Consider the following 19,919-nt stretch of genomic DNA (forward strand, 5'->3'; position numbering starts at 1 on the left):
TGACATGATCCCTGGGGTGAATTTTCTTTCTCCCATCCAGTCATCAAGGTTCCTTTTGAAGAGGGCTAAAGAGGTGCTCTGCTTGACATATATGGGCAGTCTATTCCAGAGTCTGGGAGTCTCTGGGTCAGGAACCTATCCCTCCAGCATGTTTTATTTATTGTGTTGACAAGGTTTAAATCCCTCGTGTGCCACATAGAAGGATTTCCTAACCGTTGTGGCAATGTGGTTTTTGAAGGTGAGACCACTGTCCACTCGTGTCCCTAAGTCTCTTATCACACTTTCGGTGTTTAGTGTACTGCCACCTATGTGGTAATTCACGGGTACATGTTTTTTTCCCAAAGGGGATAACTATACATTTCTTGGCATTGAGCTTGAGCCCATGGCTCTGACACCAAGCATCTGTTTCTGTAAGGCCATTTTGTAGAGTATCGACATCATTTGGGGATTCAATAATGGCTCCCAGTTTGCAGTCATCTGCGAACTTTGTTATCCAGAGTCCCTTAGTGTTGGCCTGTGCTTCAGAGAAGTAGATGCCAAACAAGACAGGTCCCAGGTCTGAACCCTGAGGTACTCCACTTGTCACTTGTCTGGAGCTGGATTTGGAGTCAGCTACTTTTACAGTGTCGGTTCTGTCAGTAAGCCAGTTGGCAACCCATCAAGTGATGTAGGGATTAATGCCCAGCTCAGTAAGCTTATCTATGATTCCAGAGTGGGGGATGGTGTCAAAGGCCTTGGCGAGGTCCAGATAGGCTGTGTGGACTGCCTTACCCTCATCCACGGCTCTGGAGACTGATTTGAAGAAGTCAATCAGGTTCAGGAGACAAGATCGGCCCTTCGTGAACCCAAACTTGGTGGGGTTTAGTGTTTTAAGGTTGCCAATGTCTTTGTTTATACGTTCCATGATAATACATTCCATGGCCTTGCAGATCAGGCTCGTCAGACTGATGGGGTGTTAGTTCCTGGGATCCAAGGTGGATCCCCCCTTATGGAGTGGGATAACTGTAGCTGTATGCAACTCAATGGGCATAAAGCCTGAGGTGAGGGTATGATTAAACATGACACTTAGGTGAGGTGCCAGTTCATTTTATAGTTCATGTAGTACACAGCCCAGGATGTTTTCTGGTCCTATGGATGCTGTATTCTTAGCTTTGGAGAGTGCGTTTTTTACCTGTGTGGCCGTTATTACCAGAATTTGGCAATCTTCCAGTATTGAGATGGGCCATTTAGGGGGTGAGAGGGGGTGAAGTTGGCAATGAATCGATCTACCAGGATATTGGCAATATCCTTGAGATCAGTATATTTAATGCCATTCTGTCGTAGCTCAGAGCAGATCTGAGCATTGCCATTTAGATTCTTGACATAGTTATAGAATGCCTTGTGGTTGTCTTTGGAATCTTTGGCAATTTTATTTTCGTAACTAGCTTTGGAGGATTTTATGAGGGATCTCAGCTTCTTACTGAGGCTGGTAAGGGAGTGTTTTGAATCCTGGGATTTTCCTCTTTTCTGCAACAGTTTCTTCCTTTTGTTGTAAAGTTTGTTTATGGCAGGGGACCACGAGATTGGCTTCCTTTTTTTGGAGGAGTGCATCTTGGTTCTACTTGGGATGGCACGATTCATGCATGAGTGGATGTGCTCATACAGTGCCTTAGTGTAGGACTCAGCAGTTGAACTTTCAGTTCCCGTCTGCATGGGTGTCATGAAATTTGTAACTTCTGACTTGAGTAGCATGAAGTTGGCTTTGGAGAAGTTTTTTTATGGAGATTTTCTTACGGGGGGGGTGGGGGTGGGATGTGGATGTTAAGGGTGATTAGCTTTTGGTCTGACATGACCAACGAGGGGGTGACCATAGGTGTGGAGCATCGATTTCCCATGTTGGTAATGACCAGGTCTAGGATATTGGAGATCCTGGTGGGACTATGGATTAGTTGATCCAGGGCATTGGAATTTATGAATTCTAAGAACCGTTGGGCAAAGGTGTTGGTACACGAGTAGTTTTCCCAGTTAATGGCAGGGTAGTTGAAATCACCCAGTATTAGGGTGTTTGGTTGTATATTAATATTTTCCAGTATGTTTAGAAAGGTGTAGTGAGAATCTTTGGGTATGGTGGGGGATCTGTAGCAAGCTACAGTTTGGATTGCAGTCTTACCTAGTGTTAGTTCCACCTGGAGAATTTCAGACGCATTGTGTTGGCAACTAACCTGGTGGTGTGAATATCCTTGGTGAATATGGACACTCCTCCACCTTTAGTGTTTCGATCCTGGTTTGGGGGCCAAAAAGTGTGGTAAGAGTTGCAGCCTGGTACTGCAGGTGTGCTCCCTGGACCCTTGAACCAGGTCTCAGTTACTGCACAGATATCGATGTTGTCCATTTTTAGGAGTGCCTCGAGAGAGTGCATTTTGAGGTTTAGACTACTAGCATTGAGTAGCATTACCTTCAGATTTTGCATGCTTGTACCTGTTACGGTGGTGGTTTTGTCCTTTGAACTTTGCCTAAAAAGGCACTATAGGGGTGGCAAGAGCCTTTGCCAGTAACCTGAATCCCAGGGGCAACAGGTGCAGACCATCTCTGGCAAAGCATCGTGATCTGTCCATCATGTCGTCCCAGGCAGACAGATACTGGATCCCCTTTGAATGACACCAGAAGCTTAGCCAATTGTTGAAGTCAATCATTTTGTCCTTATATTGTGGTATCATTCTGGGTGAAGGCAGGATGCTACTCAAGGCTTGGGTCATACCTGCCTGGGTCACATGATCCAAGAGCTCTTCCATGTCTCTTTTCATGTAGTCCAGGGAGGTACGTCTCAAGTCATTCACTCCCAAGATTCTGATGTGCAAAAGAGATATTATGAGCTCCTGCAAATGGAGATACATTCACCGTCTGCTATTTCTCCTGTTTTGCATGCTTTTCTGTTCAGCATCTCAGGTTCCGGATTCTTAGCCCCATGCTCCTAAGAAGCCTGACCATTTTACAAGGTGCCTGAAGATCGCAAATTTCTTTAGAAGTATCCATCTGCTGAACCTTCAGTGGTTTCTTTGGCCTCATATAAGCCTTTTAAATTACTGCCTACCATAGATGAGGAAAGCAGGACTATGGAAAGACTGGAAAAAGAAGGTCTATACTTCTGCCACGCTTGCCTTTTGTGCTATTAATTACCAAACTCATATGACTAGATATGTTTTGGCTGTCCTTTCCCAGGCTACTCAAGCTATTTCTCACCTTCCATATTCTCAGGAGAAAACTTCAGCTTTGTCTTTGGTAGGTGCTTCCTCTCAGGTAGCTAGCCATTTTATGGCTAAGGCTTCAACTCCTGCCAGATGACATAAAGCTAAGTTGATGGAAGCTCCCCTGGATAACGATGGTTTGTTTGGTTCTGCTGATGATGGATTTGTTTAACACCTTGCAGGAGAAAGGCAAGGAGTGACAGAACTTGAAATATTTTTTGGTTTCACCTGTGCCTAAGATCCAAAGGAATTATCCTTCCAAACTATCTTTTGTTTGAAGACATGCCCATCCTCCTCCCAAAAGTAAGAGAGCAGGTAGGAGGACTCCTCTGCCTAAGACTACTGAAGCTTCTCCTGGTCAGAAACACCCTTTTCCTGACAAGCCAGTTAGTATTTGACTATCACACTTCTCACATCATTCCTCTTTCCCTTCATTTTTCTGTGTCTCTTTCACTTTGGACAATCATAACACAAGACTCATGGATTCTTTCCATAATTCAGCAAGTGTATTTCATGGTTTGGAAATCCCTTCCTCCCTTTGTGGTCATACCTCATCCACCTCGGGAACAGTTACATTTATTACCAGAGCTACTTCAAGAACTGTTAAGTCAGGGAACTTGGAGACCCATTCTGGATCTTTCACACCTACTTATCTTTCTGAAAATTCCATCCTTTTAAATGTTGTCTCTTCAGACCTTGTTTCCTTTACTTCTTCTTCAGATTTTCATGGCTCCTCTGGATATCAAAGATGCCTACCTTCACATACCTATTCATCCCCTTTTCAGGATTTTTTTATGTTTCTCTGTTGCTTCTTGACATTGTCAGTTTTCTGCTTTGCCCTTTGGCCTCTCTACTGCCCCAGGGGTATTCACCAAATGCCTGGCTCCTTTGATTGCTTTCTGCAGGCTTCAAGGCAATCAAGTATTTATTTTCCTGGATGATCTCCTCTTTCAAGCATTGTCACAAGAGAATTTACGGCCAAATCTTCACTTTGCCATTACTCTTTTGCAAAGTCTAGGATTCAAAATAAACTTAAAAAAGTCCTCTCTAAGCCCTCCTCAAGATCATGTTTACCTAGGCTGCAGGATTCAGACAGCGCCTTTGCTGCTTCCCTGCCTCTGCCAAAGGCCTCGACTCTCATTTCCTTATTTTAAACTTTTCTTCCGCTGACCTCTGTCATACCCAGAGAGTTTCTGAGACTTCTTGCATTTATGGCATCCACCATCCCTATGCTACCTCTAGCCATACTCCACATGAAGAAGTTTCAGTGGTTCCTGAAATCAGTCTGGCAACAACATGTGCATCCCCTAGAATTTACAGTTCCTCTTCTAACCTGTCTAAAGAGGGAACTTCATTTGTGGAGCAGCAGTTGTCTCTGAACCCAGGTCTTTCCTTCCATCCACCTCTTCCATCTCAGGAACTGTTCACAGATGCTTCAGAGGTAGGTTGTGGAGCAGCCTTTGGTGAAATGGAAGTGCAGGGGGTCTGGTGTCCTGTTCAGCAGAAGGAGCACATCACCATCAAAGAGATGAGAGTGCTTGTGCTGACACCTCAGGCCTCCCATCCTCTTTCCTTCCCTGGGCCTCTCACAGTGTTTACAAACAACACCACAGTCCTGTGGTATGTAAACAAACAGGGGTTACCTTCTTGCACACTTGGTCTCATGGTATGGGAGCTTGTGGTTCAGTATCAAGTGACTCTTCAGGCAGTTTATATTCCCTCAGGACAAAACTGTGTGGCAGACACTCTGAGTACATCCTTGACTCAATCCCATGAATGGATGCTTCACAGTGATGTATTTCTGGACACTGTCCACAACTGGAATACTCCTCAGATAGATCTATTTGCCTCCCCTCTGAACAGACAACTTCCTCAATTTTGTGCCAGACACCCAGGTCTTCTGGTTTGGAAAGTGGATACCTCTCATTTTCTTTGAAGGGGGTGTTTCTTTATGCACACCCCCCCCCCTTCCTCTCATTCTGAAAGTTCTGTTCAAGATTTAACAGGACAAACCCAAAATCTTGCTGGTGACTCCCTTTTGGCCAAGGCAGCATTGGTTCCCTCTTCTTCTGCATTTAGCCAAGGGCAATAATCACAAGTTACCTCAGAGAGTGGGCCTACTCATGCAATGCAAAGGATCCTTAAACCATCCCCACCTATCCAGTCTTCAACTAACTCTGTGGGTGACAGAATTCTGATTCCTTACAGACACCTTTTCTCTGAGGATGTGCTTAGAGTTCTGCAGGAGGGCAGAAAACCCAATACTAGGACATATTACATATCTAAATGGAAGCAGTTTTCTGCCTGGTGTCTTTCCCATAACCTGGATCTACTCTGGGTAGATGTTCCAGTGGTTCTTTCATATGTGTGTGAATTGCTCAATGCTGGGTTAGTTTATTTCTTTAAGTCCCACCTATCAGTAATCTCTGCTTGTCTGCCTTTTTTCTCATTTTTTTGCTACTAGGTTTGAGGTAAAACAATTTCTTAAAGGCGTCCTTCACATCAGACTTCCCAGGAAGTCCATTCCTCCTCTTTGGAATCTTAATTTTCTTCTGGAAAAATTGACTTTGACTCATTTTGAGCCTGCAGCTTCAGCTTCCTTGCAACACTGTTCTTGGAACACTGTATTGTTGTTAGCCCTTACTTCAGCCAGACAGGTTTCTGAGTTTCAAGCCCTTATGGCTTGTCCTCCTTTTTTGTTTTTTTTCATAAGGACAGGGTGTCCTCCTTTCATTCCCAAGGTGGTGAATGAGTTTCACTTAATCAATCTATTAATTTGCCTACTTTTTCCCTTCTCCAAAATCTCATAACGAGAAGGTGCTACACACCTTGGATGTGGGTAGACTGCTCAGATTTTATTTGGATAACATTAAGGCTATCAGGAAATTTGATCAGGTTTTTGTTTCTTTTCATCCCATGTCTTTGGGATTGGCTGTTTCCAAGCAGACAATTTCTTCTTGGATTGATACAGCTTTTTCTTTTTGTTTTGTTTTTCATGGACCGGACAGATTTTGGCAAAGAAGTCTTTCAGAATGATTTTGAAAGTTGGGAGGGAGGGATACAGATAAGGATTTCCAGGTCTTAGCAACATGGTACAAGTACGGACCATGTTGCTAAGGCCTGGAGCTCCTTAGCAACATGATACAAGTACGGACCATGGTCACAGATTTAATAGGTTTGTGGACAGGGCTGTGCCTTCTTCTGGTGTTTTTTTTTCAAGAGTTTGGACACAAATTCCATTCTTGAGGCACCTGGACTTCTGTATACTTTCACTAAACACTACAAGTTGGATGGAATTTCCAGAGCTAGACCTGGTTTTGCTAGGGCCATCCTTCATGACTTTCTAGAGAGCTCTACTGGTCCTTCCTCCACCCAAGTTTCTTCCTGAGCTTTGGCACTCTCCCTCATGTTAGGAATACTGCAACAGTAGAATTAGAAGGACATAGTATAGTTGTGTAAAATCTTACCGTAAAGATAGATGTCCTTCTTTTCACTGTTGTTGTGTTCAATCCCTCCCTCCTATCCCTGGTCCTTTTGTGTCTTTGGATGTGCTGTTAACCTCTTTCTTTTCCTTAGGCTGACATTCCAACTGGGGCATTCTGTTCTGAGGATGGTATGTCCAGATGTCACTTTTATGCCCTATGTTTGTGAAGAGCATACGTGCGATGTACGACATACCTTAAATAGTAAAGGGCTTTGGTATACTGTCCGGAAGTTGAGCTGCCCTTGGCGGAGAATCTCTTATGCTAGGAATAATGCAACAGTGTAAAGAAGGGCATATATCGTTATGGTAACATTTTACACAACTATACTTTCTATCTTTGCTCAGCATTTTTACTGGTATGCCAATATGTCTGACAGCTGAGTCAACAATAACTAAAATTGTCATCAATGTCAACATCCTGTGTTATCTTTAAGGATTTAGGCATCTAGTTCTGATGATTATTGTTTTTGGAAGAGGTAATAAATGCAGGTATTCATAATGTGGATAAGGTGTGAACATGTGGCTGAAGTCTGTTCCTCAGCATTTGTGGGGTTACAGTTAAAGCTGGAGTCCAGTGGGGCAGATGTATGCTCTGTCCTGACAGCCACGTAATCATGTTATGTCAGAGGCTAGCCTCTGCCTTGAGTAGGTATTTACATATCTTACTGGTGGATTTTATATTTGGAAGCAGTAACAGGTTATTAATAATTTATTTCTTTTATTTATTTATTTAACATTTGTTTACCGGGAAAGTCCAACTTGAAGCGAAGCCAATTTCAGTGGAGGCCCAGGGAGAAACACTCCAGACGCATGTCTTTGAATTGTGGGAGGAAATCAGACCACCCGGAGGAAACCCATTCGAACACAGGGAGGAGATGCAGACACCACACAGAAGGCACCCCAGCCAAGAATCGAACTGGAGAACCTCTTGCTTTGAGGCAACAACGCTACTGCTGCACCACTGCGCCGTCCAATAATAAGGTACACTGCCTCATAGTCCTAGTGATAGAAGGCTGGTAACAAAGTAAAGGCACACTGTGGCCTTATGGTAGCAGTAATCTGAGGCAGAGAGGCTAGATTTGGTTGCATGGTTGTCAGGGCACAGTTTTATATTGTGCTTATTAGTATAGTGTTATGTTCTGGTAATTTGCTCTTTGCAGCTGTATACACTGTATTACTGTGGTTCTTTATCAGTATACCTCCTGCTACACATATTTTTAATCTACATTCATAAACTTTCTTATGTCCGTCTACTCTGACAGTAGCCCACATTCTCTTGATCTGACCCACTGTGGTCCTTCCTACACATCTAGGACTAAATTTTAATGTTATTACCTCCATATAATATTTCATTTATGTAGGGTTTGTCTCTTTTCTTTCCTTTCAGAGTATGTTGTCACTATTTTCATCCCTGACTTCGAACCTGTAGCATCTCTGCCATCAGGGCCACTTCTGCAAAGGTTTTGAGTGAGACAATTGTCATTGTGGAATGTAAGTAAGTTTAACACGAAGATATTTACAGTGTATTAACTTAAACTAGGTAAATATGTGCCTGCCCTGTGCTGGAAAGGGGCTGTGACATCCACCCTAGGAGACTACTTACTAAGTTGGACACTGTCCTTTCTCTTCAACAATAGAGTAGGGTCATAGGATCATAGGGGGTTAGTAGGCTAATAGCTCCAGGACCCTTAAAAGCCTAGCCAAGTTCAACCTGTGTTTCCAAGGGTGTCTGTTTCAAACAGACACTAAAATCAGCACCTATTGGCCCCTGTCCAAGAGGGACACAGGTGGAAACCCTGGGTGAATTTCCAGTTACCCATCCAATCATCCAAATTACACTTAAATAGGCTAATGAAAGGCTTTGTTTAACTTGAATAGGAAGCTGGTTCCAAATGTGGGGCAACCTCTGTGAGACAAATCGGTCATTCCAGCAGGTTATGTTGATATCGCATACCAGGTTAAGGTCCTTTGAGCAACTGACCCATGCACCAGTTGACTTGCGAATGTGGAGCATTTCCATTAAAGCTGGATCAGAGATTGCTCTGTATGCAAGGCACAGTTTGCCTCTGAGCAGTCTGTGCGATGCAGGGTAAAGTGACAATGATTTCAGTGTGTCCACATAAGATAGCTCTTGAAGACCATGAATTTTCTTTATAAGGAACCTTTCTGCTCTCTCTAGTTGCTGCAGATGTTTGGAAAAGAACATACCAAAGAGAACATTGTACTCTATTATTGGCCTAATGAGGGAAGAGTACTGTGGGGCTATAATCACTTTTTTACAGTCTATGCCAGTTACATGGTCTCCCTAGCTTCCTGGTTTTTGTACTCAGTAAATGAAAGAAAACCTGTTCTACTTTGTACCTCCTTGTTAACTGCTCTGTACCAATTATAAACCGATTTCTCTCTGTAATAACTGATTGCACCAAACCTATTTAATGAAGCATCTCAAGCTTTACCCCAAATGTAGATTGATTAACTTCATTTTAACTCAAATCAAAGTAAAATTAAGTGAAAAAATACTCTCCAAAAAAAAAATCGCTTAATACCCAGTACACTAAAATCCACCTTATCACAAAAACCATAAAGACAATGCTACTCTAACACTGCAATGGTCAGCTCCTCACTCCAGTAATCTAAGTTTTGCCACCACAAATATTATAAGCATAAGAAATGAAACTACTGAACTAAATGCCTGGATTACCCGATACTCTAGCTATAAATGCAACTTGGCTTAAACCTATAATCACAACTGCTAAATTACATTCCACCTTCTAGGTATATTATTATCCATGATGACTGTATAAAGAGGAAGAGTGGTAAAATTGCCTTAATATTTCCAAACAACTGTCACATTTCCATCTACAACAATCTAATCTCAAAATTCGGTTCAGCAGAGCTTCTTATTACTTTCCTGAAAATAAAAAAATATATAAATAAATATGTTTTACTGTCCTTTGCATCCCTCCTGGTGATAATACAGCTACACCTGAAGATATCCTACATTAGATATCCATAATAATGTCTCAAAAATATACTACCAGGTGATGTCAGTATTAATTGGTTAGACATAACCTCAACTCCCCTACACCCAATATGAACTTATATGGTTTCTGACAGCTAACTGATAGCTCCACACACATTACAGACAGACATCAAACTCCCTATTAGACGGGATACTGGATAGCATCAGACCCTAGTAAATTCATCATCACAGATACAATGTCAGATTCTCTCAGTGACCACCTCCAGAGCTATACAACGAGATATCTCACATATCCACTTAAACCACGTTTATAAATCAGCATGCAACTTGTCCATGTTTAACACAGAAAAATGAATTTCTACCCTATCATCTCTTACCTGGAAAACCATAAAAGTCCTCCCCTTAGATGATGCTGTAAATTAATTCAGTACAACTTTCCTAAATATCCTAAATAGCCTTGCAGCTTCTAGAAGGAAGAGACTAAAGACAAATAATGTGATGTAGATCTCCAGAAAGAGTAGAATGTTAATGCAGGATAGAAGAGAAAAGTGTGGAATGAACGGCAAAAATAATAAACTTCACAGTATCTAAAAAACATCAGAATGCTCCAAACTCTGGACCCTACCCAGTTCGGGTTTGTAAAAGGCAGATCATGTCTCCTAAACCTGGTAGACTTCTTTGAAGTAGTCAGCAAAGCCGTAGATGAGGGTAAGGTTGTTCACACAGCCTATCTAGATCTTGCCAAGGCTTTTGACACCATTCCCCACTCTGTAATTATAGATAAACCCACTAAACTAGGTATAAATCCCTGTCACAAGATGAGTTACAAACTGGCTCATTGACAGAACCCACACTGTGAAAGTAGCAGACTCTAAATCTAACTTCAGACCAGTGACAAGTGGAGTACCACAGGGTTCAGTCCTGGGTCCTCTCCTGTTTGGTATCTACTTCTCTGAAGTACAGGCTAACACAGAAGGTCTTTGGCTAACAAAGTTCACAGATGACTGCAAACTAGGAGCCATAATCAAAACTCCTAACAATGCGGGCACCCTACAAAAGGGACTCACTGAGGCAGATGCCTGGTGTCAAAGCCATGGCCTCAAGCTCAATGCCAAAAAGTGCATTGTCATCCCTTTTGGTAAAAACTCTGTACCCATGAACTACCACATAGGTGGTAATCTACTTAACAACAAAAGTGTGATAAAAGACCTTGGGACACAGGTGAACAGTAGTCTCTCCTTTGATAATCACATCGCCACAATAGTCAGAAAATCCTTCTATGTGGCACACCTCATCACAAAAGGTTTCTCATTCAGGAAAAAAGAGGTCATTGTCCCCCTCTACTCATCACTCATTAGACCCATTATAGAGTACAACGCCCCTTTTGGTATGTGCCTCACAAGATATCTACAACAACTGGAAAGGCTGCAGAAATACCTCACAAAGAGGATTACCAGCCTCAAACAGATGCCCTACACAGACCGTCTCAAAAAACTCCAGCTTTACTCTGTCGCATATCTCCTACTCAGAGCCCATCTCTGCTTAATATACAAAGCTATGTCAAACCCAGAGCTGTTGGACATGCTCCACTTAAAGAAATCTCAATCCCTCCGAGCTACACGCTCTAGGGACCTAAACCTTATCACCACAATAAACAGAACATGCCTGAGGTATAGAGTCCTGTCCCAGAGACTTCCCATACTCTGGAACAAACTACCTATCTATATCAAACAAAGCTCCTCATTAGCACTCAAGAAAAATCTTGATGATTGGATGGGAGATAGGAAATTCACCCCGGGGATCACTTCTGTGGCTCTGCTTGACATGGACACAGGAAAATAATTTTCTTGGGTGGCAAAAGCCAGGGTACTGTTTGGCAAGGCTTATATAGGCCCTAGGGCCAATAGCCTAGTACCTACCTATGAACTGTACTAAAAGTAAAACAAATGAAGAAAAAAAACTACATTAAAACAAAATTCAGAACAATAATAAGCACAACCCTAAAAAATTCTGGTCAATCATTAAAGAAATCTTACAGCCTAATGAAAAATTCCACCCTAACCCCTGTCCCAATAACTCACCACTTGAAACTGCAATACTGTTCAACTCTTATTTCAAAGCTAGCAAAGCATCCCTAACCAAAGATTCCCAACATCTAATCCTAATCCTGCCCAGTAGCCATATATAACTTGCATCCACTTTCACCATCAAAACTGTACTCACATCCTATATAGACTATTCTTAAACAAACTCAAACCATGCCCTACTTCAGCTGATGACCTTCCAAGGCAGTACATTAAAATAGCGACTGATAGCATTGTCTACCCTGTCTCAATACTTATAAATAGGTCATTCCAGGAGTCCCACTGTCCCTCTCTCTCTCTCTGGAAAAAAAGAATATCTCTCCACACAAAGGAAGAAATTCAACACACATCACTAACTTTAGATTAGTTGCAGTCTTATCTCCCGTCTCTAAATGCTTATTCATAAACAATTTCTAAGGTATCTCATGCAGGAAGAACTCCTATCCCCCACACAACATGGATCCTGTCCCTCCCATATTTCTAACAGTGCACTTATAACCCTTATAAATACTGCCAATAAAACATGTTTGCAAACTAGTCTCCTCTTTGTTCTTAGACTTGTTTAAAGCCTTTAACATAGTTTGTCGCAGCAAAGTTCTACTTCAAATGTCCTTACTAGGTAGCTCAACCCACATTTCTATGGATCAAAATCTACCTGTCCAATAGGTATCTGTCAGTAATATGGCACCCCACTCTCTCTCCATACCTCCCAATCACCACCAGTGTACTTCAAGGCTCTATCCTTCATCCCTTCCTCTTTAACATTCTCACCAACACCCTCTATATATCTACACAACAAGCCTCCCTAATACAATACACAGGTAACACCACACTGATATGCACATCAGACAATCTGGTGCATCTCCAAACAATTACTCTGGATGCTTTAACAGTCATTGAAACATTTCCTTGTAACTCACAACTCATGTTCAACACCTCAAAAAAAAATTTTTTTCACCCAAATCCTCTCATGAAAAAACAAAACTTAAACTCCTGTCTCTTAGTAATGCAGCCATTGAAGTCACTTTTCATAGCAAATTATTAGGGATGATCGTAGATGATAATCTTAAATTCGACCTACTTATACAAAATTGCGTAAAAAAATCACCAAAAACTAGAGGTGCTTTATAGAGCCAAAAACTTTCTCATCACCTCAACTAAAACTACACTTGAAACTACTTACCCTGTCTCCTCATTAATTTATGTTCTGCCATCCATACTAACTTCCAGGCATCACAAAAACAAAACTTGAACAATTCTTTAATAAAGTGGCTTAATTTATAGCAAACATCTTTTTCATAACCCAACATTGTATAACACTAAAAAGCCTAAATGTGTTGGAACGACCCTATCAACTAACATATATACAGCTTCTCACCACCTATACAATTATCTAGCATCCATCTGCTTGTCCAGCACTAAATAACAATCTAAAGAACTATGTTCCCAGTCGGTCATTATGAGCCAATGACCAAAATGCCTTGTCTGTCCACAAACCTATTAAATCTGTGGCCATGGTCCATACTTGTACCATGTTGCTAAGGAGTTCCAGACATTAGCAACATGGTCTGTACTTGTACCATGTTGCTAAGACCTGGAACTCCTTACATGTATCCACCAGGTCAATAGCCTCCCTCCCTCCCAACCTTTAAAATCATTCTGAAATACTTCTTTGCCAAAATCTGTCTCTGTTCTTACTCAGCCCCAGGATAAACTATATCCCTAAATATGAAAAAGTATCTATTCATACCTTACACATCCTTACTCCCACTTCTTCACTCACTTCCTGACTTCTATCAATTTCTCTCCCCAACTATTTAAATATGCCATAACTCTGTTTTTTTCTCATTTCATATTGCAGTTCCTGTATGTATTATATACTAACTTACCTTTAACTTCTAAAAACTGGCTAAAATGTTAAATTGTAGCTTTTTTTAACCAGTATTGTCCCATTATGTCTAATTTGGTATATTTATTTAAACTGTAGATGTTTTTGTATTATTTTGTATTATTTTGGAAGCTTGTAAAATGATTGTTTTCAAAATAGTTTTGTAATACTTTGGAGCATGTTTCTCCCTTGGTCTCCTCTGAAAATGGACACTTATCCAGTCAGACTTTCATTCTAATCACATGTCAATAAATGGATAAATAGATTTAATTAGTATGGAACCTGTATTTAATACTACTATGTTATGTAAGATGCAACACTTATAGCATTACTGCACTAGTGCATTACAAAGAAATTGTGCTGCAGACAACATGCAAGCTGGGGAAGAGGACCAACAAAAGGGCAGTTAGAATATAATGTTGGGACCGAAGCCACAAATAAGCAGATTGGATAATACAGTACAGTGTGTTAATGTGAATAAAAACACAGTGCTGACACAGATGTCACAAATTATGTAGGCTTAAAATATGGTATATTCAGTAGTGGTTCAACAATGCAGACATTGGGGCCAAACAAACAGGCTTAAAAACAATACATTACAATATATTAATACTCATAAGAGCACAGTGCTGGAAGGGAGGCCACAAGTAAGGTAGGGTTAAGAGACAGTACTGTATACCAGAGTGCTTTAACAATACAGGCACTGATAAAACAAGCAGGCTAGGAATGCACAGTAAACAAAATGGAAATATGGTATGCCAAATTATATATAAAGGGGAATAACATAACTAAAGATTAATGTGCTGTCACAGATGTCTCATTTAAAGCAGAATAATATAGTAATGAAGACAAGAACTGCACAGTATACCATGCTTGGGTAACTCAGAACAGTACAGTAATGCAAGCATACAGTTCAGTAATGCAGTTCTACTATTTGATATGCACAATGCATGATACTAATGCAGTGACACTGCCATTCTGGATACCTCAAATAAAGCAACACACAGTGAAGTACAGTGCAGAGTGATACAATACAGTACACAATATCAGAACAAGAGTAGACACTATGGTATAGGAAAGATAAAGCAGACACAGGAGTACAGGAGATGTAAGGCAGTATCTAAGATGCACATTACAGTATTCTAATGATAAATAATGCAGACATAGGATTACAGCAGTAAGGCAGTACTTAAGGTACACAGTATAGTATACTAATGCCAAATAATGCGGACATTGGATTACTGCAGTAAGGCAGTACCTCAGACACAGTAGAGTGTAGTAATGACAAAGTAAAATAGACTTAGGACTATAGCAGGGTTAACATGCATGGTACAGTATATTAATGCTAAATTAAAACAGACTTAGAAACAGAGAGTGCTTAATGTGCTACTTTTTGAATAGAGGAAAAAAAAAATCTAGCCAAGGGATTTTAGCTATAAATTTCAAAAATAACTTTTCCAAAGTACCTCATTCTCTATCTTTCTCTCTCGGAGGCAGTATGACTCTACAATGTTTATTAGGCATGAGCTTGAGTGAGGTCATAAATGACTTACAGTACCATTTCAGATCAGACACTCACAAAGTGTAATGCAAATTATGCTTCTGATGTTTTCCTTTAAATCATAAGAACATCAAGACACATACACTGACTTTACAGCATTTACCTAATTAACATTTTGTACTTTCTGGTACAAACTGTCCATATTTTCTCATGCTTAATAAATCAATTTGCTTCTTTTTTTCAGATTAGCGTATGTTGATTTTGCTGAAGATCTGGCTTCCAAACTTTTACAGTGCTTCCCGAAAAACAGACTGTCAGCCCAGGCAGCTCTGAGCCATGACTTCTTCAGTGATCTTCCCCCTCGGCTCTGGGAGCTAAGTGACAGTAAGTATATGACTTCATTTAAAACTGCCGCTCATACTCCAGTAAACTGACAATCTTTGTGAGATTCCTGGGCAATATTTTATTTACTTATTTGCTTAGTTTTACTGTTAACAACATCAGTATTATTATTATCTGAAAGAAATAGAATTTCATATCCACAACATTTCATTCTGAGGGAATAAAGCTTCATCTCCATTGCTTTTGTTTTTACTTCTTGTTTTGCACAAGAATTCTAATACAGGGGTACCTCTCAGAAGTTCACAAACTAGTAGTTCTTTTTGTGATATCTACAAGTAAAAAAATGCCAAAATTTAGATAGAATGGACTGGTCACCACAACCCAATTTTGCATTAATGTTAATACATTGCAGTGAAACAAATACAAATTGCACATCATTTAAACAGTACTGCTTCATTTCATTAATCTTGCAAATGTTGTTGTTGTTGTATCTTTTGGCTTTTCCTGGTTAGGGGTCACCACAGCGGAACTCCGGTCCGCTAATGATTGGCAGTAGATTTTTACGTACCAACTTGCCAGGTCTGACGCACAACCTTCAACGAAGGTACACCCATTCACGCATGTCTCCACACAGAAGACGCTTTAGCTAAGAATCGAACAAGACAACGTCTTACTGTGAGGCGACAACGCTACTGCAAATGTTATAAGTCTAGCAAGTTATCCTATTTTGTGTTTAAAATTAACCTGTCCCATTGGAGTTTAAACTCATCTAGCCCTTTCCAAGATATATATGTATTACTCTAGTGATAATTACTAGATCAAAACATAGATTTTGTAGGGGACCCCCACTTTGGGATAAAGCATTTATGAGCTTCCTCTGTCCATTAGAAGTACAGGGAAAGTCTTAGGGTAAATTTCCTATTTCCCATCATTGGATCCACATTGTTTGAATGTGGCCAGGGATAAGGTTCATAGGAGGTTACTAGGCTAATGGCTCTTGGGCCTTTACAAGCCTAGCTTTGTAGTAACCCAAGTACCCTTATTGACCATATTTAGATGGTTGTTGTTAGCAGAGTGATTCTGTGATCAGCACCAACTGCCCCTGTCCATGAGGGACGTAGGTGCCTCCCCTAGGGTAAATTTATGGTCACCAATCCAGTTGTCAAGGTTATGCTTGAATAAGGTCATTGAGGAGCTCTGCTTCACATGGAGTGGAAGCTTATTCCAATGAAGTGCCAATCACTAGGAGATATATCTGTCTCTCCAGCATGTTCTTTTAATGTCACAGGCTATGTTGAGATCCCTGGAGCGGGTTACTCTTGTCCCATTTGATTTGCAGATGTGCAGCATTTCCATTAGGGCAGGTCTGAGACTGCTCTGTAGGCCAGGAACAGGCTGCTTGTCAGCAGCCTGTACAATACAGAGTACAGTGACAGGGCTTTCAGTCTTTCCATATATGTCATGTTTTGAAGGGCCTGGATTCTCTTGGTTAGAAACCTCTGTGGTCTCTCCAGTTGCTGCAGGTGTCTGGTGAGGTACATACAGAAGGGAGGATTGTACTCCATTAGTGGTCTGATAAGGGTCAAGTACAATGGAGTTATAACCTCCTTAGTCTTGGATGTGATGCCCTTATTTATGAGATGCCCAGTGTAGAACACTTTTCTTATCACTACAGACACTTGTGATTAAAGTTTAGATTGCTATCAACCTGTGTTTCCAAGTCTCACACCAATGAGTCTGAGCTTAGAGGGGTGCTCTCTCTATCATAATTAGCAGGGGATACTTCTTTGCCAAAGTGGATAATGAGACATTTTTTTGTATTAAGTTTCAGTCCATGAGTTTGGTACCAATCATTTGTCTGTGTCAGCCCTTTCTGTAATATGTTAACATCATTGGGGGACTCCATGACTGCACCCAGTTTACAGTCATCTGCAGACTTGGTAAGCCACCGGCCATCTACCTTTGACTGGACATCAGAGGAATAGATTCCAAACAGTAGAGGGCCCAGCACAGATCCTTGTGGTATCCCACTGGTAACTGTTCTACTGGTGGAGGTGGACTCCCCAACTTTGACAATGTGAGTTCTGTCAGTGAGCCAGTTTGCTACCCATCTAGTAATGTATGGGTTAATCCTCAGCTGGGAGAGTTTCTATATAATAATTGAATGGGTATTGCCGTTTTTGCTGTCATCCAGGATTTGGTTACATTCTCAAAGAATTCCACTAGGTTTAATAAGCAACATCTACCCTTGACAAAACCAAACTGGGTTGGGTCAAGGGTTTAAAGGTTGCTTATGTCCTTGTGGAAAAGGTCCATGATGATTCTTTCGATGACTTTGCAGATAAGACTGGTTAGGCTTATGGGTTGATAGTTCCCAGGGTCATTTGATGGTCAGTTGAAGGACTCCCTTTGTGCAAGGGGATTACTGTTGCTCTTCTCCACTCTGCCAGGACAAAGCCAGTAAAGAGACTGCTGAGTGGTTCTGCTAGGTCTTGTTCTAGATTGTTTAAGCAGCCTGGGATGTTTTCTGGTCCCACAGAGGTCATGTTTTGGCCTTGGAGAGTGCTTGTATGACCTGTTCTTTGGAGGTACTCAGTAGAGGACTTGTGTCAAGAATGCTTTGGGGTATGCTTGGTGGGGCAGGAGAGTGAAGTTATTGCCAAATCTGTTGTCTAGCAGGCTGGCAATTTCCTAAGGTTTAGCTTGAGTGGTACCATCTACTATGAGCTCAGAAAACAGCTGGGCATTCCCTTTTAGGTTTCAAATGTAGATAGAGTATGCCTTATGATTTGTCTGTAGAGATGCTAATTTAGACTTGTAGCTAGCCTTAGAGCACTTAAAAAGTTATCTGATTTGCATGTTAAAGCTGTGTAGGGTATTCTTCCCTCCTGTTCTTAGATATCATTTTCTTTCGTTGTATAGCTTATTTATACTTACAGTCTACCAGGGTGGCTTGCTTTTTCGTGAAGATCTGGTTTTGTTCCTGTTGGGTACAGCTGAGTCAATGCTTTTGTTTAAGTGGCTGTATAGGACATTTGTGTATTTCTCTGCATAGGAGTCATTGCTGGCTATGTTGACAGGGGCTTTGGAACTTTTCATACCATCGCTTAGTAGACAGTAGTTTGCTTTGGAGAAATGTTTCAGTTTCTTTACATCTGTGGGAGTGTCAGGTTTGATCTTTACTTCAAACAAAACAGATTTATGGTCCGACCTTACCAGGGAGGGCAGCACAGTAGTGCAGTTACCCCCCCCCCCCCATGTTGGTGAGCACTATGTCCAGGACATTTGGGTCCCTTGTGGGGGGGGGGGGTGCAGACCAAAACTTCCAGGGCATTTAAGTTAACAAAGTCCAGGAACCTTGTAACAATCATGTTTGTGCTCATGTAAGTCATCCAAATGATGGAAGAATAGTAGAAATCTCCCATGACCAAGGTGTTGGGCTGTATACTGAGTGACTCTAGCAAGTCCATGTAGGCGGTGTGCTTTTCGTGGTTCATGGTAGGGGACCTGTAGCTAGCAACGATGTGGTAGAATATTTTGTGTATAGTTAATTGGACCTAGAGTAGTTCAAGACAGTTGTACTGTTTCACAAGTCTCAAGGTGTATTTGGATTTAATAAAGATGGATGCGCCTCCACCTCTGGTTCTTTCATGCTTGTTTTGGGGTCTGAATGTGTGAAATGCATTGTAGCCTCTAACCAAGTTTCAGTGACTGCACAAACATCAGCATCTTCCTAGATGAGAAGTGCTTCCAGGGAGTGTAGTTTACTGTTTAAGCTCCTAGCATTAAGCAGCATGACCCTGAGTCATAGTCTTAGTGGTCTTTAGTAGATTTCTTTACATCAGAAGTTTTGTTTTTGGACATTGCTTAAAAAAGGGACTATGAGGAAGCAAGTGTCTTTGCCAGTATCTGAAAGCCTTGAAGAGAAATGTGAAGGCCATCTCAGGCAAAGCAGTGTAGACTGTCGACCATGTCTTCCCAGGCAGAAAGATACCGGATCTCCCAGGAGTGACACCAGAAGCTAAGCCAATTATTGAAATCAATAATTTTTTGTCTGTATTGTGGCATCATCCTAGGTGAAGGTAGAATGCTGCTTAGGGCTAGGAACATACCTTCCCGGGGGAAACAATCTGAGAATTCAGTCATGTCTATCTTCCTATAGTCTAGAGAGGTGCAACTCAAGTCAGTCACACCAACATGTACTCTGACAGAGTCATAACGGTTCTTGTTGCTGAGCGACTTGAGTGTGTGTGATTTGGCAGATTCTGGCATCTGACAGGCAGCTGACCATGACCTTCAACTTGTTCAACCTGATGAGGGGGACATATGTGAGTCTCACTATTGACTCACTCACCTATGACCAGAACATTAGTTTTTGAGTTATTTTGCCTTAGGGGCTTAATTACTGAGACA

At 41.3% G+C, this 19,919-nt stretch overlaps 1 protein-coding gene across 5 annotated transcripts in view; it reads left to right on the plus strand.

The window, feature by feature from the left end:
• Window positions 1-19,919, plus strand: part of CDK14 (cyclin dependent kinase 14) — a 3,129,234-nt gene that overhangs the window by 2,571,334 nt on the left and 537,981 nt on the right. For all 5 annotated transcript variants that reach the window (XM_044067657.1, XM_044067661.1, XM_044067659.1 and 2 more), the window contains one exon: window positions 15,409-15,548. In XM_044067657.1, the coding sequence (XP_043923592.1) occupies window positions 15,409-15,548 (140 nt within the window). The remainder of the gene's footprint in view (window positions 1-15,408; window positions 15,549-19,919) is intronic.

The sequence above is a fragment of the Protopterus annectens genome, chromosome 3.part1, assembly GCF_019279795.1.
Source record: "Protopterus annectens isolate FY-2018-M chromosome 3.part1, PAN1.0, whole genome shotgun sequence".
Classification (NCBI taxonomy): Eukaryota; Metazoa; Chordata; order Ceratodontiformes; family Protopteridae; genus Protopterus; species Protopterus annectens.